Consider the following 23,159-nt stretch of genomic DNA (forward strand, 5'->3'; position numbering starts at 1 on the left):
GGAAGGCTTTTTGCCGCAAGCGGGTCATCAAAGCCAGCGAGAATGCAACTAAAAAAATTCGCCGAAGAGGTTAAAAGGATGGAAAAGAAGTAGCGAAAATATAATGGGTTCGACATAAATTCGGGAGAGGGGGGGGGGGGGGGAAATCCCATACAAAAAAGATGTGTTGTCCCTAAAAGGAGACCAATTTGGGCGTGACTCAGGCTTTCTATGGCCCCTCCAAGATATCATTTATCAAGCCTTATTGGTCCATAGATCGCCAACAGTTTTTTTGTTTTTTCACGTCCAACCCTAAATGACACGTGGACGGGTACAATAGTGGCGTTCTGCATGTCCTGAACATCCTAAATGAGACCAAAATCTACACCCCATACCTAGACGTGACGACGAGGATACACATCTCTAGCAATTTGGAGCCTCGTTCCCCCTTTCCCGTCGCCATGAATTAACGAATTTGTTATTGGGAAAGTGCATACTTCTCATTTTAATCAGTTGTTTTGTTTGCCTTCTTTAGAATGTCAAACCGTACTAACTTGATGGGCATTTATCATACTGTCATTAATTTTTGTCTGGTTTGCCATGCCTAAGTGGTAAAGTTTTATTACTGTTTGAAAACATCATTTTATAAGGAAACTTTTTACAGTTGTAATTTCCTTAACAATAGCTATTTTTGGGTAGATAAATGCGGCCTTGAAGTCTGCTTTTCAGCAAACACTTTAGCTAGACGTTTGGATCAGGCATCTGGAATAAACCGAGTATTCTGAGGTACGACAATTTTGCTTTTTAAGCTACTGTGATCGTGTCTAATCTTTAGTTTCCCTTTCTTTCAGTAGCTAGTGGTAGTTATTTGAGTACAAAACTAATGATGATGCTATTATTTTTTTGGCAAAGTCTCTACCATACGAAAAAGTAAGGCCGCTTTCAAGAGTTATTGAAATTCGCTAAACATCGCGAAGTTGTATGGCTTCTATTTTTTATGAGACCCTTGGTGTGCGCTCAAAAAGCTCCGTCCCGGACAACACTTTTTGAAAAAAAAGGCAAATGTTTTCAAAATTGTCCTTCAAAATTTGTCTTGATCTTTATCAGTCGGAACCATTCTTGAATATTTTCGCCTTTTTATTACTCCTTTGTTGTTTTTCTATGTCAGAAAAAAAAACTATTATTTTGAGGTTTCCTTCAATTTGAAAGGAATCAGAAAAATAACTTAATAGACCGCGACATTGCTCCTTTAAGATAAGTGGACATCGTATTACCAAATTTCATTTCATTGCACTATAGAGCGCCAGTAGAAAATTCGACATAGATCGACAGACAAATAATCCATAGACAATAATCTTTAACATTACTAGTCAGACTATAAGATAAACATAATTGTCATCGATTCCGTAACTACATTAGTTTCAATTATAGTTGCTGGAATAAAAATGCTCTTTTCGTTATCTTCAATTTCCCTTTAATTATAGAAGCGAAGGCATTGTGCTCGTTTTTGTTATGTGGCCTTGAACTCTGTTTTTCTGCAACATTCTTCTTGCAGAAGCTAGCTAGAGGCATTCGGATCAAGCATCTGAATTAAACCAAGTATTCTAAGGTGCGACAATTTGAGAGCAACACTAATTGTCAAGTATTATTAACTTGTTAGATGAAGAACTCATAAAATTCGAAAAACCAAGCGAAGCTGTATGGCTTCTACACATGGGATCCTTAGCGTGCGCGTGGCTTTAGAGACATTGACATCGTATTACAAAATTTTTATAACACCATAAAGCGCCAGTACAAAATGCGACATAAGGATAGATAGACAACTAATCCATAGACAATCATTTTTAACAGTCAGACAATAAAATAAACAGATAAGGATGCAACAAGGATCAGCGGAGGTGATTTGATAGGCAAGAAAGAGTTCTTAAAATCTCTTAATACAAAAAAAAAAAGAAATTCCAAAAGAACATAGCAAAAATGTGGCAAAGTCCCAAAGAACATGGTAAAGGGAAAGCCAGAGGGTTACCGCGGTTTTCGCCAATATCTCACATCCCTTACTTGATATCGTAAACACACGAGTTTAAAAATGTTAATTTAATTATTCATTAAACGAAATGCAGGAAAAGACTTTTTGCGGTGACAATATAGTTTATTGACATGTACAATCAATTTGACGTAGTTCAAACCAAAAACGCAATTGCCCATGATCACTCTTTTTAAAGTTATTAATCAAACTGCCGTGCGTCAACACAGTCATGCCACAAATTGAATTCCGTGTGCATTGTAGTTCTTCGTATACTCAATGTACTTATTCGAAATCGATGGAGAATGCCACACCTTGCTAACTTGATCAGTATTATTCATACTGTCATTACGTTTTGTCTGGCTTGCCTCACTGCATGCAGTGGTTAATTCTTATTATTGTTTCAAATAACCCTTCATAAGGAAACCTTTTACAATTGTAGTTTCTTTAACAATAACAATTTTTCGGCGGATGTCGCTACATTGACAATCGCTGCAGACGACACTAAGCACGGGGTCGGGTGATTAATTAATTTTTTGTACTTAGACCAAATCTCTTTTTATTTGTATTTTCCTTTTTCCTTTTGTACCCCTTTTTTCCCAGGCATGGTTTAGAATTTTTTTTTTAATTAGGAACAGCAGCGCGCAGACAAACCACAGCTGTTTTCTGTTCGCTTTTTCTTTCGTTTTTGTGTACGCACACTGATAGACATATACATCTTGGGAAAGAAAATTAATATGAAAATAGCATGGTTATATTTTTAGCTACATCCATGAGGCAGAAATTAAAGAAACAAAACATTTTAAATATTCAATACTTACAATTTGATTCACTGTAAAGTCTGCTAAATTTCCTTGTATGATAACTAATAAAGTTCTTTTTAAAATATTGATATGCCATTCAGCTGTAAGAGGGAAATCTATAGAAACAGGAACTGTGTCAATTTTAGCGTTTACCAAGATCTATTTGAACCATTAGCTAAGTACATTTCCTCTGGAAGCTTCTATTAAATGTTGGCTCAGTTTGACGACCGTGGATAATGACATTCGATCTCCTGAAGATTTGCGTCAATGAAAAAAAAATAAACCGGAGAATTATTCGATAATTTCAAGCAAGCCGCAACTAGCTAACGAGAGAATGTCGCTGAACAAAAGGTAAAAATGTCTCTACGCGTTCTCTGTACATCTAACAAATAAGATTTCTTGAACACGCGCTGCAAAACAACAGCTTCGACTTTAAGCTAAGTTTAGTTAAGTTTTCCCTTTTTTGTGAGAAAATTGTATTTTTTAAAAAATCTCATGATTAGTTGCGTCGTCGTTTATATAATATACTTTAAACGTCCAACAATAACATCATTAAAGCATTTGTTAGGGGTACTTCGCAATTGTGTTCTCAAAACTGTATTCGTTTCCCTGACAACATCAAAAACCACGAACAAACATTTGTCGTACTAAAATGCTTCAGAAAACTGATCGATCAATAAAAAAAAGCCATAAGTAGAGGGGGAGATAGATAAGCCTGGCCTAATATGATTAATGTGATTGTCGGCTTTCTTCATTTTTTCAGGTTAAGAGAGAAATGAGATATGATCGAAACAACTTCCTCACTTTTTCTGGCGCTGTAACAGTGCTTCTTCGCTTTAACACATTATCTGTATTACCGGCACTAAAAAGCGAAAATTATGAATATTAAGCTGAACCAAAGAAGCCGACAACAAAAAAATATATATATTTCGAAAGTTTACTCCGTATTTATCTCTTTTAGAGTTATAAAGCAGGTGGCCAACCACTTTCAAGAACCCATTAAATCCTAAACCAAACAGTCTTTTTCGTTTAAATTAAAATGATAGCCAAAAGCTTAATGCAATTTTTTGTCAGTCCTTCATGCTTCCTGTCAGAATATTCAGTTTTAACTGGGGCCGTTTCAAATATGTAAAACGAGAGCAATTTTTTATTGATCCATAAACTCGCCTTAAACGGTTTAGGGCTTTTGATCGTTCTAAACATTTCAAAAGATTAGTCAATGTCAAGTAATAATACAAATACCCTTCGAAAGTGTGGGCAAGTCAGTTAAATTTGCATCAAATCGTCTATTTGTGTACTTTTTGTGCATTTCCCAATGAAAGATCAATTCTTAATTGTGACCATTGCTGAGAGGTTTGTCGTCTCCAGCACTTTAGTGTCGCGCACAGCCGGCCTATTTTAAGCGCCATGGACCACTTCTGGAAATAAAAACTAGAGCAACGGCTGGGAGCTGCTTTTTAAGTGCATTACCTTGACTAAAGGCCATTTGAGTAATCTTCATGAAGCCAATCAAACATTCTTTACAACTGCAAACAAAAATACTCGTCAACAGACAAGTCGGTCTTTTCAAAGTCAGATGATTAGCTGATAGCTAAACGTACTAAAGTTATAAAATATCCATACCACTTTTTCTGTTTACTGTCGGCGGGCTTTATAATTTTACTTTCAGTGCACCGAGCATTGTAATACAAATAGTTACATTTCCTGTGTTTCGCTTCTTTTAATTTAAAGGTTTTATTTAAATTAATTTATGTTGTTTCTTACCAAAACAAGAAAAATATGCTATTTACTTTTTTCGATAATTCATGACTACGTGATATGTTATTTATTGTCAACGTTCATGTGTGTCAGCCACATTTGCCGCAGAAAGTTTAACAGCATTTCATAGGATGCTGACCGATGTTATTAACTTTAAATGTCCAATGCTTCACTGAGTTGATAGAACAACTCTAACTTATGTTGATCAATCCTTTTGTCACTTTTGGCACTTTCGATATCACACACGGGCACCATAACAGATTTTTTTTATTCTGTCTAAGACGCGAAAGAGAATAACATCCTGTTTATTCTCATTACGCCAGCACAACCGTATACGTCACGCCATTGTGTGTGGTTCTTTGCTCAGAACATTCATCATTTAGAGGATGTCAGGGGACATTTTCTTAATTAATTCCATTATTGCTGTTTCGCCATCCGTATTCTAAATGCACCGACATAAAGTAATGTAAACAGAACACACACAGCATTGGGAGTTCCTCATCAAACGGTTACTCGTGTTCTAAACGCTGAAAGCATTGCATTTCTGTACCTTCAAAGGTAAGTCGGAAACCCCAGTAGGAAAAGTTTTTATGTGATAAAAGTTCTAAATTAGTCGTACCCAAGTCTGCATCCGACAACCAACCGCTCATTTGTAAATTAATTTCAATTTTAAGTGCATTACCTTGACTAAAGGCCATTTGAGTAATCTTCATGAAGCCAATCAAACATTCTTTACAACTGCAAACAAAAATACTCGTCAACAGACAAGTCGGTCTTTTCAAAGTCAGATGATTAGCTGATAGCTAAACGTACTAAAGTTATAAAATATCCATACCACTTTTTCTGTTTACTGTCGGCGGGCTTTATAATTTTACTTTCAGTGCACCGAGCATTGTAATACAAATAGTTACATTTCCTGTGTTTCGCTTCTTTTAATTTAAAGGTTTTATTTAAATTAATTTATGTTGTTTCTTACCAAAACAAGAAAAATATGCTATTTACTTTTTTCGATAATTCATGACTACGTGATATGTTATTTATTGTCAACGTTCATGTGTGTCAGCCACATTTGCCGCAGAAAGTTTAACAGCATTTCATAGGATGCTGACCGATGTTATTAACTTTAAATGTCCAATGCTTCACTGAGTTGATAGAACAACTCTAACTTATGTTGATCAATCCTTTTGTCACTTTTGGCACTTTCGATATCACACACGGGCACCATAACAGATTTTTTTTATTCTGTCTAAGACGCGAAAGAGAATAACATCCTGTTTATTCTCATTACGCCAGCACAACCGTATACGTCACGCCATTGTGTGTGGTTCTTTGCTCAGAACATTCATCATTTAGAGGATGTCAGGGGACATTTTCTTAATTAATTCCATTATTGCTGTTTCGCCATCCGTATTCTAAATGCACCGACATAAAGTAATGTAAACAGAACACACACAGCATTGGGAGTTCCTCATCAAACGGTTACTCGTGTTCTAAACGCTGAAAGCATTGCATTTCTGTACCTTCAAAGGTAAGTCGGAAACCCCAGTAGGAAAAGTTTTTATGTGATAAAAGTTCTAAATTAGTCGTACCCAAGTCTGCATCCGACAACCAACCGCTCATTTGTAAATTAATTTCAATTCATTACTCAGTTCTTCGTTTAACAATTTGCGTTTTGCACTTAAAATCGATTTTTAACTGCCGTGCGTCGCGCTTCTTGCTATATAATGCGAGGGTTTGCTTTATATCAACTTAATTTTACTTACAGAAAGTGTACTCTTGCACATACTTTTAGTTTGGTAATATAGAACTTCCTTTAAGTTTAAAGGCGGCATGCCAAAAAACTCAAAATTAAGAAATAAAAATCATTTTGCCGCTAGTGCTTTCATGACATTTCTCGTTTACTCAAATTTCACTCGTGTTTTTTAAAACTCCACAGAAAAACAGGGACAGTGTTTTCTATGTCTTTTAGAAAATACTGGAAAGGAAAAGATTTCAAGGAAAATATATCAGTCTTTTATTTGATGTAATATACAATCATATATGGTTTTTCAAACATCGATAAAAACAATTTAATTTATTTCCAACTTGCAGACAGATTGATAACGCTTGTCATAACAAAATATTAATATTAGTTTCCAGTTTTGTTTTGATATCAGCCAAGAAATTACCAAATGTTTTTGAGCCTAGTTTAATGTTTAAGAGCAATATCAAGACAAGTAAGATCTGATAAGACCAGCAGCCAGTGCTTTGTGAAAGTGTGCAATGGCAGATAGGTAAAGAAGTTACACTGACAGGCCATTTTAGAACCTTTGAAAGGGAATTTGATAAAAAATATATATATTCATTCCAATATGCTGGTATGAGCTAACTGCATGCACAGTCAGTATTACAACTTATATAATGTTACGATAGTTTAAATAATTATAGCAAAATTACTAGGTTCTAATTGTAACGTTTGAACATGTCGGTGTTTTTTGTTTTTGCTGTGATCACGAATGTGATCATGATAGGAAAAATAAGATGGAAGCACCTACATGTTCCCTTGGAATTTTGTTTGGGAATGTGCCATTGGGACTCTGAAATCCTTATCATATTTCGACTGCAAATTGCAAACCTAATAGGGAGTAGAAGCACTAATTTCCCTACTTTACCCCAGACTTGCTGTTCCCCAGAAAACCTATTACTATTGCAGCCAGTTGCTTTTAAAGTTGCACGCGCACGTGCTAGAGACCAACTTTACATGACTTTAAATTCTCGTGGCGTATTTTTAAGGATCGTTGTATTAACGATCACTTTACCACTAATGAAGGGCTAAGCCCGAAACGTTTGGTTTGTAATGAACTTATTTTGGCACTTTCAATAACGTTTAATATTCTCAATCTTCACAATTACAAGTACCACGCAGCGAACGAAGATTTATTCTTTAAAACTAAGGTCAATGATATACTATTACTGACAGACCAACATTCTCTAATATCTATATCATATCCCAGACTAAACGATTTTATTTCTCCGTTTTCTCCTTAGTTTTAGTTTCAATCTCGAAGAGTGTTTCATCACATTTCCAGACTAAGTTTACATTATATATAGTTATCTATCTATAAATTTCGGCTGCGCGTCGTATTTTCAACTCTCTTCTAGCTAAAAGCCTGGAAAACTTAATAGTACGATCTCTGTATGTCTTTATCTTACATCTCTGTGAAATAATATTATTTTATTCCATACAATGCTAGAGTTAGAAATGCGAGAAATTGTACGATAAACCCAGACAGGAAACGAATGATTTTTGAAAATAATAAAAGTATTATTATCTAAACTTTCTTGACAAAATGCAGCAAATGTATAAAATGCATTAATGTTCTTTATCTGTCTTTGCCACATTTATGGGCCTGCACTGTGTTGCTTTCAACATAAATTGAAATACAATAGCTGGGTTTTTTAAAAAGCGGTTCATGCAAATTTGGGTTAATTTGCTTGCACCAAGTAAGCTTTAGATATTGTTTCGTGACTCCAAAAAGTCTAATATTCGAATCAAAACCAAAAGTGCAAAGAGGGAAAAGAGGAAGATTAGTGAGCGAAGAAGGATAAAGATTGACATTCCTTATTCAATTTTATATTTTCAACTTTAAAGAGACGTGAGTTGCATTAAACATATACTACCTGCCGGTATATTTATTTTACATGCATGTTTATTCGTCTTAAAACTTCCTCAATAAGAATGTCGGCTGTGCAGTGTAAACTTTATTAATCAATTGCAATGTCGTTTTGTTTATTTCGCATTGTTGGTGCTGAAAGACAGGCCATAATATTAAGTATTGTTTTTTTTTAAGAGAATTCGCACCGCAAACCCCTCATAAAGTTTTCTTTCAAAAGGCGTTTTCACAACACTGACATCTCTGCCTTTTCTTACATATTTCGAAAGGTAAGCACCTTTATAATTTCGGTAACAAGTAATATTATATCGCAAAAAGAAGGCAACTTTTCGCCGAGTTTGCATCAGAAAATCTCTAACTAACAGTAGCCATAGGTTAGGAAGTGTGGGTGGATTACAGCTGAGCTTGTTTGTTTCTTTTTTGTATAATAAATACAAATTGTAAGTTATTTCACTTACCAAGTGTGGAATAGTTTTTCCACTTTTTAAGTTAATAACTTAGCCTTCTCATATATGATTCGATGTCACAAATTAGCTTTACTGAACTATTTGGTTGTTAGATCGCTTGTGACTGATATTGAATCTTAGACTGAGATACATTTTACGACAGAATTCTGCTTTACTTTGCAAGCAAAACAACCTTTAGCCATTAGTGTGTCTGAGACGGTTGTTGAATTTGTCGATCTTGCATGTGACATGTCTCGCCATTTAACCACTCAATTTAGAATTCGCTTTCATGCTAGAATATAGTATTTATTTCTTTTTACTTCCATTTTTTTTTATTTTTTTTAACACACGTGTCTGCAGTGAGAAACATTGAGAGCACTACCTTCGTTTAGACGCTTTTGCTTATAGATATTTTTTCATTTTTATTGCTTTTAAAGTGTGTATCGTATTTTTATATCCCCTTTAACCTATTTTAGTGTACTTTTCGAAGATATTAGCTACTGATATATTTACTCTCTAGCTACTCTATAATTCGAGACAAAATAAAGTTTATGTTATGTTAATATGTCATGTTAGTCGAACTGTGCCGTACGATGCGATCATGATAGGAAAATAAGATGGGGGTACATACGGGTTCCCTTGAAATTTTGTGTAGGGATTTACCGCTGGGACTGTAAAATCATTACCCTATTCAGAACATGCTCAGCTGCATTTTGCAACCCTATTGTAGACTAGACGCCAAAAAAATTCCTACCTATCCCAGCACTGTATTGCTAGCGCTTTAAGCATAAATTATAATACAATAGCTGTTTTTTAAAACGCAGTTTAGGGAAATTTGGGTTTGTTTGCACCAAGAAAGCTTCGTGACTCCAAAAAGCCTAAAAATTAAACTCAAACAAGAAAAAAAAAAACAGAAACGGGAAAAAATTAAAGGTGAGAAAGTGAAGAAGAATTAACAGATTGACTTTACTTTTCAATTTTTATGTCGTCGACTTTGAACGTGACATAAGCGTTAAGGGACGTGAGTTGCATTAAACATATCATAGTACCTGTCTGTATATTTATTTTACAAACCCCTGTATTTGTCTTAAAGATCCTTAATGTGAAATATGGCTTACGAAGTGTAAACTTTAATCAATTATGATTTCTGTTTTCTTTTTCGTTTTGCTTCCTCTAAAAACCGTGCCGTAAAATTAAGGACTTGTTTTTTGTAAAAAGTTTCGCACCGCAAACACCGTCGGTACCAAATCTTCTTCCAAAAGGCTGTCTTGACAGCACTGTCATCCCTGCCTTTTCTTATAAATTTTGAAAGGTAAGTATCTTTATTTTTTTGGTAACAAGTAATATTATATTGCAGAAAGGAGGTAACAACTTTTCGCCTAGCTTGCATCAGAAAACCACATCAGCCGTTTATAACAAGCAGTTGTCATAAGTTAGCTATTGCGGGCGGGGTATTACTGGACATAAGCTTGTTGATATGTTACAAATTGCGAATTATTTCGCCTGCCAAGTCCAATTTTATACTATTGAAGTTACTAACCGCCTTCGCCTTTGTCGATGTGTCAACTTTACTGAACTCGGGACAATAAAATAAAAAATGACATCCGTTTTTCAGATATTTTAAAAATCTCGAAAATAAGATTTCAAAATCAGTCTTACAACTAAAGAAATCCAGCCTTTTTAATAGTTTATGAACAAATTTATTCCGGTTTGTGGGATTGCGTGTTCGTTGATATTGAATCTTGAATCTTAGACTGAGATAAATTTTTCGACAGGATCCTGTTTCACTTTGCAAGCAGTATTAGATGTACCGTAGGTTTTTCTTGCGCGGTTTCCGGTGTCAGTCATGTCTCTATTGTGACCCGCCTTCGGCCGCCACAGCGCGGGAAAAATCTTCTGGTACCCAGGGTATATTAGATGTCTCAGCGTCAAAACCGACATTTAGCTATTAGTGCGTCTGGGACGTTTTGTTGAACTTGTCGATCTTGCATGTGACACGTTTCGCCATTTAATTACTGAATTAAGAGTTCGATTTCATGTTTGAATATAAAATTTACTCTTTTACTTCCAATTTTTATTTTTATACATGTTTCTGCCGTGTTATGAACGTTGTTTCTTTCGTGACAAAAAGAAAGCAGAGATTATGCGAAATCGGATTCCAGTAATTAAGTCTGCAAACAAATCGGTAAAGCCTCGGGCAGTACTGTACATATTTTTTAACATCTGGAGCAGCTGGATTTTAGTTTTATATTTATTGATTTTCTTGAGTAAATTCAGGCCTATCTTGCATGGCCGTTTTGCGTACATTTCCCTGAGATCATTCTCCATTCATATCAGTTGAGGTCTGCTTTATCGTTCTGTTTAAGTACGTGCTGCTGACCCCGGTCAATTTAGTATGGGGCCCGCTTTTGCACGCCGCAAAGTAAACACATATAAAATTAGGTACTCAATGCTTACATGTGCGACTTACGAGTAGTTATTCTCGTCATTATGCCTGCCTGTGACAAAAGACTTTCCATCGGTGTTAACGTTGGGTCAACAAATAATTTTTCTTGATCTCGACTGGAGCGAAAGAAATATGTTACCCTTTAAATGGGAGTACCCCTGTGATTCGCAGTTGATGAATAAAGCTGCGGTGTACATATATCGTGTACATGTTGCCATAGTTTCAAAGAAAAAGCCAAATATTATAAACCCCATGCCGTTTTTAGGTCTCCTTTCCACTACTTCGTTGTAATTTTTTTCTCCTTTTTCCTTTTTATCAAGTTATTATTTTGTGTGTAAAAATAAATAAAACTAAGAGCAATAGCGAACACTTAAATGTGTTGTGTTCATATTTTAACTCGTTTCCGTTCGCATAATTCTTTGATTTAACTCTAAACCAGACTATACCAAAACAGTCCTATCCGCCATAAGTGAATATTTTCACCTTGTTGAATATTCACCAACTGGTTCAGTCAAGTGATGGTCATCAGCTACAATGAGATTTTTAATTAAAAAGATAATTACAAATTTTCGAAATGTTGGTGTCAATGGTTACATACGATGCCGATTGCATTTCAGTGAAGATTTAAATAATCGCTTAAGTGATTAGCGATTCTATGGTAAACGTTCTGTTGTTATTAATAATAGACATCCTATTGCTATCGGACACCCTAATCTGTTATGAGTTTAATACTTTGAAATAAAGCGCAATTACGCTCGTGGCCTGAAGACGGTGTTCCTTGCCTCTGTATTTAACACTAAAAACAAAGCGTTTTTGTAACATCGAGGTATGTATTCCTTTATTACAGGAGCTAGTTCTAACATAACTGTTTTGTTACAGATTGTAATTTTTCAAGTTTGCTGCAGAAAATTTTTTAGATTATTTGAATAACGCAGTAGACATGACTTCATCTTATTATCATTTGCGTCAGACAAAGTTTTAACCTGTTGTTACAAATTTGTCGTTTGCGAAGGCTTTCCTTTTGCCATTCGCATTATTTTCAGAAAAATAAAACAAGCTGGTATAGTATATAGCCATTTAGTCTCTAGAAACGTTTAGCAAAAATGCAGTTATCATTAAGCTTTAAGGCCAAACATTAAAGCGCAGTTAATGGAGCGAGACGCTCGTGGCCCCTGCAGGGTCGTTAATGTTTATTTTGATTGTGTAATGTAACGCAATGAAACTGTACGCTTTTCTTGTCTCGAAAGGACAATGATTACAATGGCCGTTTAGATACAAATGTTGCAACACTGTCTAGCACAATTATATTATGCATTTTGTGTGGCTAGTCTTTTAAATATCTCTATTCATGTCTCATTTAAGCCTGCATGAGATCCTTGCTTTCCATGGTACACTATTTGCCATTGGCCTAAATCCAGACAACTGTCTGGCTATAAAAGTTTATAGAATGAACTTTAGCATCATTCGCTAGTTGTATCGCTTGTTACTGTAACCTAGTTCGAAATTTGTAAATTGGAGATCGCAATGGCTCGTCCACGTGGCAAAAAACCAAATGGCCGTCGTCCTCGCCGTGCTGAGAACGACTAAACTCACCTCCGAAGTACTTCGTCTTCGTCTCCAAGCGTTGAACCTTCCTATTACAGGAAACAAAGCGCAAATGGTCAAGCGTTTAAAAGCCGCTTTACCACCACAGCAAGCTCAGATGGAGAATCCTGGTCGTGTTCGCAAACGCAAAGCGAACACTCGCGTGGTACGTGAGCGCCGTGACAAACAGCCGAATCCAACTAATCAACCAGACGTACGCGATCCTACAAGGACTGGCGCCGTCGACGAGGTTGACAACGATTTTTCCTCAGTTAGCTCGGTGGAGGACATTGAAGATCCGCTGGATATCGCCGACCCTTTGGCGGAGATAGCTTTGGAAGAAACTCAGCCTGCGCCTTTTACGGCATCGCAGTTGGCCACCATCCGCGAGACGGTGCAACGATCCATCGCAGAAGCACTACAACAATCGCCTCCCCAGCCGCACCATGGCCTTGCCGTGTCGCCATCACTTGTTACACCACGTCGACCTGGCGCCGCTACTCCACTTGGCCTCCAACATCCAGTGGAAAAAAGTACAGAGGAAAAAATCTTGCGGGGTGAGTACCTCGATTTTACTGTTTTACTCCCTGACTCGCTAAACCAGCCCCAGGTCCCCGAGCTTCAGGTTAGATTCGATGACTCGGGTCCAGGCTCCTCGAACATGACCATGGTCCGTAAGCGGAAACCAGTGATCGACACCTTTCACAAGTGGTTAGACGCTTACACCACATACATGTTAGTTCTTGTCACAGCCTACCCTCGCCGTTCTTTGGAACTACTAAAGTACCAACAAACTATAAGCTGTGCGGCTACCAAATTTAAAGGTCTGTCCTGGCTCACCTACGACGAACAATTCCGTAAACGAGCCGCACAGGACTTAACTATCAACTGGGGCCAGGTAGACCTTGAACTTTGGACAGTGACATTTTCGGGCTTAGCTAAGCCACACTGTCCTATCTGCTCTAGCCCCCACCACAACCAGAGCGACTGCCCGAGCGCCGACCCTTCCCGCGAATCCCGCCAGCAGACAAAGAGTGGACCAGTGTGCTTCCGGTTCAACCGCGCCTCTGGGTGTACCACCAGCTCCTGCCAGTTCCCGCATGTCTGCCGTCGCTGCTATTCCAACAGCCACTCTATCCTCAACTGTCCAAGAAGCATCAGCAGGAAGGACCACAGCAGCCAGCGATACCAGAGCTCCATTCATGGCGGAAGCAGCAAAAGATAAAGTACACCTCCTGGCCAAGCAGAAGACACCTAATGTATCCACCCCGATTAATGTTAATGTTTTAGAAAGGGAATTATCCCTACATCTCGATCGTAATTTTGTTACTAGTTTAATTAATGGTTTACGCTATGGCACACATGTCGGCTATACCGGTCCTGAAAAATTCCGGGTATCCCGTAATCTCATTTCCGCTAACCAGCACCCTGAGGTGGTTTCTTCAAATCTTTCTAAGGAGATTAACCTTGGGCGGGTAGCGGGCCCTTTCAACTCCCCACCCCTCCCTAACCTCCAATGTCACCCGGTGGGTGTGGTGCCTAAAAAACATTCCTCTGAATGGCGTACTATCTACCACCTTTCTTATCCCGAGGGCGACAGCATTAACGACCATATCCCCAAGGATCCCTACAGCCTCCAATATGTTCGGGTAGATGATGCTATTCGCATCCTTAAGTCCCTGGGCCCGGGTTCTTTCATGGCAAAAACCGATCTAAAATCAGCATTTCGCCTGATCCCTGTCCACCCCGATCATTGGCACCTATTAGGCATTCATTGGCAGAGCCAATACTACATCGACTTATATCTCCCCTTTGGGCTTCGCAGTGCTCCGTTTCTCTTTAACCAATTGTCTGAGGGTCTGGAGTGGATCTTAAACCCCACTATGGTTTAAAAAACGTCATTCACATTTTAGATGACTTTTTTATTGCCGAGCCATCCCGGGTACAATGTTTGTCCAGCTTCGCTACCCTACTACGCCTTTTTATGTCGGTCCAAGCCCCCGCTGTCGCGTCCAAGACCCTGGGCCCCTCCCAAGTTCTAGAATTCATGGGTATTGAGCTTGACAGCACTCTTATGGAGGCCCGTCTCCCCGAAGATAAGCTTCTCCTCGCCCGGGAATTGTTAAATTCTTTCGATAGTCGCCGCTCTGTGCGCTTGATTGAGCTCCAATCACTCATTGGTACCCTTCAATTCGCCTGCAAAGCGGTTGTCCCAGGGCGAACTTTCTTGCAACGTATAATAGATCTTACTAGGGGTGTACACAACCGTTTTCATCATATTCGTCTAAACAAGGAATTCTTCAAGGACCTTATTATGTGGAAAGCCTTCCTTGCGGGATGGAATGGTCGCTCTTTTTTCTTAGACTCCACAGTCACCCCGTCCCCAGACATGAACTTATATACCGATGCTTCGGGTACTGTTGGCTTTGGGGGATATTTCAATGGGAAATGGTTCCAAGGAAAGTGGCTCCCCCATATGCAACTTAACAAAGACCGGGGCATAAGCATCGAATGGCAGGAACTTTTCCCCATAGTCGTGGCATGCGCGATATGGTTCCCATATTTTTCCGGGAAGCGGATTCAGTTCTGGTGCGACAACGAATCAGTCGTTGCCATTTTGAACTCGGGTCGCTCCAAAGCCCCCCGGATCATGGACCTTCTTCGGTTCCTTGTCCTTATATCTATGAAGCATAACTTCTATGTCAGGGCCCGCCATGTCCCAGGGGTCTCCAATGAGATTGCGGATGCTCTCTCACGTTTTCAGGTTTCTCGTTTCCGGGCAGCAGCTCCAACAGCCGAGCACACCCCCTGCACCATCCCGCCTTCGCTCATGACCCTCTAAAAGACGAAGTCATGTTGTATGCGAACTGGGGCCTGGCATGGACTACTAACCGTACGTACGCCTCTGGGGAAAGACACTTTCTTCAATTTTGTCTTATGAACAGATTAGTCTCTAGTGAGGGGGACATTCTTCCAGCCTCTGAGGGCACCCTCATATATTTTTCCTCTTATCTGGCGAGAAAGGTTAAACACAGCACCATAAGGCTTTATTTGGCGGCGGTACGGAATCTTCACATTTCCTGCGGGTATGGCGACCCTCTCCAGGGAAAACTATTATTGAAAAAAGTTCTTAGGGGTATCCTTCGCTTCCAGGGCCGCTCCCGTATCCTCCGCCAGCCGGTTACCCCAGGGGTTTTACTCGCTATACGTCCCATTTAACGTTCTTGGTTAGGGGAACGGGATTTTTCTATGATTTGGGCAGCTTTTACACTTGCATTCTTTTGTTTTCTTCGTTGTAGCGAGTTTACCTGTCAAGGGGTATCTAAGTTTCGCCCTTTATTTGACCTATCAGCCGACTGTGTGTCATTCTCCCCCTCTCTGGCCAGCCCGCAGCAGATGTCTATCCTTCTTAAGTCATCCAAGACCGACAATTTTCGGGAAGGTCACCGGCTTTTACTTGCATGCTCACCATCACCGCTGTGCGCGGTGTCCGCCATGCGTTCTTATTTTCTATCTGCGCGCCCTCAGGGTCCACTATTTGCTTTTCAGTCAGGCCGCTACCTTACTAGGTCAGCGGTCGTTAACCTTCTTCGGGACGCAGCCCGTTACGCCGGTCTCCCTTACAAATCCCTTAAGGGGCACAGTTTTCGGATCGGCGCGGCCTCTACAGCAGCTGCTGCCGGCTTGCCAGATTGGTTAATTAAAGTTCTTGGTAGATGGTCTTCAGACTGCTATCAACTATATATTAGAACACCTCAAAACGTTTTACTTTCCGCTGCGCCGCGAATGGCCAGCGTTTCTTTCTGTTAAGTTTGTGCTATATTTGCTTGGGGGGATACCTGCTTCGCAGCTATCAGTGGCGGTTAAGTCTCGCAGCGACTTCCCCAAGCTTCGTTTTCGCTATTTTAGTGGCGCTATTTTACGCTCTTATGCCTCTTCTTGTCCGATCCAGCACGTGCCGGCGGAGTCGGCTCGTAGTGCTGGGGAGATAAGTAAGGCTTGACAACTGTCTACACTCTAGCACGATGCTGACCGGAGGTCAGCTCGTAGTGCCGTTTAGAGTTAGACTTCTAGGGCGCGTAAGCTTTTGGCCTTGCCGACTTGTCCGATCCAGCGCGGGTTTTACCGCTGAGGAGATAAGTTTGGCTTTTGGTCACGCAACGGAAGTTCGTCTGTCACGCCGATTGCGGAGCGGTGTTCCCCCCTTTACGCCATATACGGTGTGGTTTTGTGTCTGATTACTTTAAGTATTTTAAAGTAAAACTTCGTAGGAACTGTGACATTATTTAAGCTTTAAGGCCAAACATTAAAGCGCAGTTAATGGAGCGAGACGCTCGTGGCCCCTGCAGGGTCGTTAATGTTTATTTTGATTGTGTAATGTAACGCAATGAAACTGTACGCTTTTCTTGTCTCGAAAGGACAATGATTACAATGGCCGTTTAGATACAAATGTTGCAACACTGTCTAGCACAATTATATTATGCATTTTGTGTGGCTAGTCTTTTAAATATCTCTATTCATGTCTCATTTAAGCCTGCATGAGATCCTTGCTTTCCATGGTACACTATTTGCCATTGGCCTAAATCCAGACAACTGTCTGGCTATAAAAGTTTATAGAATGAACTTTAGCATCATTCGCTAGTTGTATCGCTTGTTACTGTAACCTAGTTCGAAATTTGTAAATCCCACCCTCCCTCCCTTTGGAGGCTTGATTGTTGTTGTAATTAATTGAATAAACTGGGGTTCACCTCTTGCATGACGCTATCGGTTAAGTCTCGCAGCGACTTCCCCAAGCTTCGTTTTCGCTATTTTAGTGGCGCTATTTTACGCTCTTATGCCTCTTCTTGTCCGATCCAGCACGTGCCGGCGGAGTCGGCTCGTAGTGCTGGGGAGATAAGTAAGGCTTGACAACTGTCTACACTCTAGCACGATGCTGACCGGAGGTCAGCTCGTAGTGCCGTTTAGAGTTAGACTTCTAGGGCGCGTAAGCTTTTGGCCTTGCCGACTTGTCCGATCCAGCGCGGGTTTTACCGCTGGGGAGATAAGTTTGGCTTTTGGTCACGCAACGGAAGTTCGTCTGTCACGCCGATTGCGGAGCGGTGTTCCCCCCTTTACGCCATATACGGTGTGGTTTTGTGTCTGATTACTTTAAGTATTTTAAAGTAAAACTTCGTAGGAACTGTGACATTAATTTGAGTTAAACACGAATTCGGAAGCAGAGAGAACATGTACTTAAACCTGAAACAGTGGAACGAAACCACCAAAACGACTGAAATAGCCGAAACGAGCGCAACAAAAATAAATCCCCGACCTGAGAGTTATTCTAGATAACCGTACTGCTATTCAGGCTAACCGTGGAAGGGGTCTGTAGGTCTGCAGTATAACACTCTGGTTAGCCTGTATAGCGCTCGGGCTTGCCTGTTTAATAGGGGGTACTCAATAATGGTATGGTAAGGGATTTCTGATGTTTTGGTCATTTGTTTTCGTTTTGTTCGTCTCTAGCGTCTCGGTGGATTTCGGTGGCTTCCCTGGTTTTAGCCATTTTATTTCGGTGGTTTCTAGATGACTGTCGCCTTTCGTAAAATGAGATATTGAAAAATAAAAATTGAAAATTTCGAATCGTTATTATACACGATGTTGATTGCATTTCGGTGAGGATCGTCTTACATGACAGCCGCACTCCTTTCCAGCTAATTAAAAATTAGTACGCACGCTTTAAATTCTGCAAGTGATTTTTTATATATGGAAGAGACCAGGCTCTGTTAAAGAATTGATCCTCGGTAAAAAAAAAATGGCCGAGGACCTCTAACAATTTAAAATTTCCATCACACTGCTAGAGGGAAAAAAGATCATTTATGATTTTTTTTTTTTTGGGGGGGGGGGGGGGGGGGAGAAGAGGAAGCGGGGTAAAAAATGAATTTTGAGTCTGAGAGAAAAGCCAATGATGAACGCGCGCGACACACGGTTTTTTTTTATTGGGAACTTGATTGTTGGACAGCTAATTGCTATTGGACGCCTTAAATAGTTATGATTTATACATTGAAATAAAACGTAATTACGCAGACGAGACGGTTTGTTATAACGTCTCCTCTCTAAACTGAATACCAAAAACATTGCGTTTTTGTATTATTGAAGGTATGTATGGCTTTAAATAGAATCTAGAACTACCATGTAATGTTAACGTTTAAAAGGTCTACAGGCGATATGGAAAGTGCGTCTTGAAAATATTGGTCATCCATCGTAACAATTGTTTGCTTATTTTCGGTAAATTATTACTTCCTTCAAATCGGCTTTTTTACAGCTTTTAGGTTTCCTCATTTTAACAGTGTAGATAAGAAGAAAAATGACAATAATAAGAAAAACAACTCTTTAATCGTAGGAAGATTAAAATTTTCCAAGTTTTCAACAGATGAGAAGGATCATTTGAATAACGACTCAGACATTACTTTAATTACAAAATTTGTCCTTTGCAAACGCTCTTCTTTATTTGCCATTCACATGTCTTACAAAAACGTTAACTGAGATAACATATATGCTTTGAATCATTAAGAAATCTTTAACAAAAAGTGCCGCGATCGTCAGAAATAAAAAAGAAAGGAACCAGATAGTGTCAAACTAAAAGTGCTCTTTAATATAAAGAAATGTATTATTACAATACTTATTTTAATTGTGTCAGTATATTGACAAAACAGCCACCAGAAATTAGTATAGAGGAAAACGTTCTGTTCGAGAAGCAATTAGGGATTATTTGTTCCATTGAACAGATCGGAACTTTTTAGTAATTTGCACGAGTGGCACAGCCACAAGTGGGTATTAGAGCAAGTTTGAACTGTATACGAGTACAATTAATCCCAATTGTTTCAAGAATAAAGACCTATTTTCTTTCCATAATAACGCTACCATAAATTCGACCTTCTGAATCAAGGAAATTTTCATGTTTACACAAAATAAAATGCCAGGCGTCCTTTCGGCGTTGTTTCGCTCATTTTGGTTTTGAAAGTCGATAAAGGCGAGCTTTTTTTTTTCGAAAAGACTTCTTAAGATCTTACCTTAATGCCTTTCTAGGTTAAATTTGACGATAAGGACCGTCAACATCCATCGTTTTTCGATCTATTTTCGACAGTGGTGCAGCAGCGGTTTTTTTTTTTACATCTACAAAAGTGTACGGCAGTAAGAAACTGGGTCGGGGAAGTAAAGTGATTTACTTGAATGAAAGGGTAGCAAAATTAAGAATACTATGTCAATGACATATCAGTAATAAAAAAACTCCCAGTCTTCTAGTAACCTGAATGGGGAAAAGAATTGACTCCTTGTATTACGTTTTAGAGTATTCTCGACAAACAAAGTAAGAGGGAAGCATTAACCACGAAGGCTACAGATGGTTTTTTGGTTTTTTACAATTTTGAGTTTTACGAAATGAAATTGACAACGACAAATATGTATTCGCTATTGTCCACTTTAACGGCTTTGTGAAAAACTGTTCAGTAATTGAAAGAGGTCTTTAATTTTAATAAATGTATTATTACTAGTTAGAAGTATGTCAATATATTGACAAAACGTCCTTATTGCTATAGTCACCATTGGTGTAAGAAGAAATTAAAGCAAATAAATTTGACAGCTAAGCTATTTCAAATCTTTAAAGCATCCCTTATTAAAAAGTTAGCGTCGTTAAAGTACCGAGCGTTTAAACACCATTACCTGTTTGGGCCGAACGCAGATCATGAGTGGTATTTAATTGAAAGGTAAAAAGGTGAGACGTTGGAACGTAAGGGGTGCATTTCAATGGACAAAAGAAAAAACGTGACGTTGCAGTTTATGCATACAAACTAGCGTTCGTGTGCAGTTTAGGTTCGTAGTACATAGACAGTAAAAAGAAACATATTAAAACTATTCAAAATAAGTTATTCTCTGTATAAGCGTCGTCTTGTGATAAGGCTTTCGCCGAGGAACTTGATGTTGCCATAGCAACTGTATGTTTTGACATTTTGTTCTCGTTTCATTCCGGCCCCGTTGCAATATAACGCTTTGAAGTATTTTGTGGTAAATTTAAAGTTAAGTTTTATTTTAGTTTCCTTTTACTCCTTTTCTGCTTTCACTTTTTGGTGTTGTGACTTAAAACCCAAGATGGCGGGTCCAAGATCGGGGTTGCAGGTTCTAAAAAAAAGCTCAATTCATGTCATGTAAGAATGTAGTTGACACAAGGTGGGATTTTAACTCTAACTAGTATTTCACAATATAACACTTCTTCGATGGAAAAGTACTTTTAACTTTCACTTGGTTTCGGAATTTGTTTTTTTTAATCACCTAACTAAAATAGTGCAAATATTTCTTGCTGTATCTGTTTGAAGGTTTTTTATTTGCCGAATTTCAACGACATCGGGTTGCTGGAAGACAAAAAAAATCCCTTGTCTAAAAAGTGTTAATAAATTCTTTTAGCTGCTTTTGGTCGGCCGGAACATAAATGAAAGTTACAGTCAGTTTTAGTTGGGCGGTGTACGGATAAAAAGAAGATAACTAACGAAGATAAAAGAACGAAAAAAAAAACGAAAAAAAGAACGAAAAATAAAAACCTTTCCAGAAGCAACTTTGTTCCCTGTATCTTTTTTTTCAACGCATCCCATGAAGCTTCTCTCGCTCCGAGGAGTGGGAGAAGAGAGACCCTGGAAACTAGGTTGTTCTAAAAGACATAATAATAATTATTATAAAAACATTTAATTAGCTTATTTTTAAAACCCCTCTTTGATAAAATCTCCAGCCCCAACATCTAAATAACCGTGCTTTGTCGGCCGGGTTTTCAGTTTCAGTACTCAACTTAGCTTATATAACGTGTATTGCATAACCTTAAACTTAAGGATTTGTTTTCTCTTTTTTTTTTTTCACAGAAGATGGTAGACACCGACGTACTGTGTTTCACAGTAGTGTATGCCATAACAATGCTCGTAGCTCTAGTTGGGAACGCGCTTTTGATCTACATCGTGTGGACAAAACCTTCAACAAGAAGTTTGACAAGTTTCCTGTTTGTCAACATGGCAGTGGCCGATTTGCTGAGTACGATCTTTGTGATGCCTGCTAACATGGCTCACTTTTATGTCAATGAAATGACTGTTGTGGAGGGCAAAATAAACTGCGGGTTTATCTACTACGCTGGGTTCGTATCTGTGACCGCCTCAATTCTCTGTCTTACTGTAATGGCATTTGACCGATTCTTTGCTGTCGTGTATCCTTTCCGGCAAAGCATTTGGTTCAGAAAACCAAAAATTATCAAACCAGTCATTTGGATCTCTTCCATGGCTTTGATGTCAGTTGTACCATTTGTCCACAAATCGATCAAGGGCAAATGTCGTTTTGTTATCTCGCTTTTACCCTTTTGGACTTACATACTTCTCATCAACTACCTCCTGCCCCTGGCAATCATCACCATCCTTTACAGCATAGTTGCTGCAAAACTATGGCTCCACCAAGTGCCTTTGGATCATGGAGACAGTCAGCGACACCAGCGAGAACAGGAGATCCCCAAGAAGAAAATCGTCCGAATGTTGGTAATTGTTGTTGCGGTGTTTGCAGTCTGCTGGCTGCCTGTGCACGTGTTCCAAATGCAATGGGCTGTACGCATGGCAGTTGCTTGGCCACCTCCACTCATTTACTTTTGCTACTGGTTCAGTCAAGCAAACAGTGCCATAAATCCGTGGCTGTACATCGGTCTGAATGGCAAGATGAACGCAGCCTTCACCAAAATGATTCGATGCCGCCGCGACGAAAATATCCAGCCGGGAAACACAGCGATGCCTACTGCCAGAGGAAGCAAATAGAGCTTTACAAAGCGCTCTTTCTTGGATACCAGATTGTAAATCCAGGGGTAGGGGGTGGGGAATTCCTATGTGTAAGAAACGGGGATGCTAATCGGAAAATGTAAATATTATACCAATCTAGGGGTGGGCTTAATCTTTTTTTTTGACCCATAGTAGAGACTTTTCATGCTTGATCGACTTAGACCATTTACACTGTACTGATGTAAGACAGCAGCCCAAAACAGTACATTTAAGTCTTAAAATATGGGCATTCTTTCCTGAACACACTAAGTGTAAGACCAAAATCTATCATAAACACCCCTGAACGAGACAACGAGTATCCCCGCCCCTTTTATATGGGAGTCTCCCAGCCTGTAATTACCATTATGTTTGGTAAGTTTCCCCTTCTCTTATTTCAAAACTAGTTTTGCAAGATATTGCTTGACGTTGTGAGAGCTCAGCAGAGTCGCAGAAAAAAACATTACAAAATTCAAGTCCAAATAATTAGCGGTTGGATAATAGTAGTTAAAGGGTAATGCTTGACTTGGGCAAGAATTGGCGCGTGACACATAATGACATGAAAGCAGCCCCATTTTGGTTGTGATCCGTGAATTTCCGGTCTTGTTTAGCATTTTTGACCCATCTTTTGGTTTGATGGCCGTGTTTCGTGAGTTCGGCT

The 23,159-nt window shown here is 39.0% G+C and overlaps 4 protein-coding genes across 4 annotated transcripts in view; all 4 read left to right on the forward strand.

Annotated features, from left to right (window-relative positions):
- Window positions 1–13,917, forward strand: part of LOC144667192 (uncharacterized) — a 29,748-nt gene extending 15,831 nt beyond the window's left edge. The window contains exon 2 of the mRNA XM_078528599.1: window positions 12,250–13,917. Within this exon, the coding sequence (XP_078384725.1) occupies window positions 12,661–13,917 (1,257 nt within the window). The 5' untranslated portion in view covers window positions 12,250–12,660. The remainder of the gene's footprint in view (window positions 1–12,249) is intronic.
- LOC144628346 (somatostatin receptor type 2-like) overlaps window positions 1–22,703 on the forward strand; it is a 47,626-nt gene extending 24,923 nt beyond the window's left edge. The window contains exon 3 of the mRNA XM_078486448.1: window positions 22,547–22,703. The gene's annotated coding sequence lies outside the window, so the exon portion shown is untranslated. The remainder of the gene's footprint in view (window positions 1–22,546) is intronic.
- On the forward strand, window positions 631–22,554 carry LOC144628350 (QRFP-like peptide receptor). Its single transcript, XM_078486451.1, has 3 exons — window positions 631–765; window positions 1,535–1,588; window positions 21,575–22,554. Exon 3 carries the CDS (start codon window positions 21,578–21,580, stop codon window positions 22,499–22,501), a length of 924 nt encoding a protein of 307 aa, XP_078342577.1. The 5' UTR covers window positions 631–765; window positions 1,535–1,588; window positions 21,575–21,577; the 3' UTR covers window positions 22,502–22,554.
- LOC144628433 (uncharacterized) lies at window positions 14,740–16,085 on the forward strand. The gene is made up of 2 exons (XM_078486525.1): window positions 14,740–15,319; window positions 15,457–16,085. The coding sequence occupies exons 1-2, from the start codon at window positions 14,740–14,742 to the stop codon at window positions 15,909–15,911; spliced, it is 1,035 nt and encodes a 344-aa protein (XP_078342651.1). The 3' UTR covers window positions 15,912–16,085.
- Window positions 22,704–23,159: the final 456 nt, after the last annotated feature.

Source organism: Oculina patagonica, chromosome 10, assembly GCF_052425735.1.
Source record: "Oculina patagonica isolate OP01 chromosome 10, crgOcupat, whole genome shotgun sequence".
Lineage (NCBI taxonomy): Eukaryota > Metazoa > Cnidaria > Anthozoa > Scleractinia > Oculinidae > Oculina > Oculina patagonica.

Coding starts and splice junctions, on each gene's coding strand:
- LOC144628433 (XM_078486525.1), top strand. CDS start 14,740: ATGGGTATTGAGCTTGACAGCACTCTTATGGAGGCCCGTCTCCCCGAA. Junction 15,320..15,456: donor CGTTGCCATTTTGAACTCGG/GTCGCTCCAAAG, acceptor TCACGTTTTCAG/GTTTCTCGTTTCCGGGCAGC.
- LOC144628350 (XM_078486451.1), top strand. CDS start 21,578: ATGGTAGACACCGACGTACTGTGTTTCACAGTAGTGTATGCCATAACA.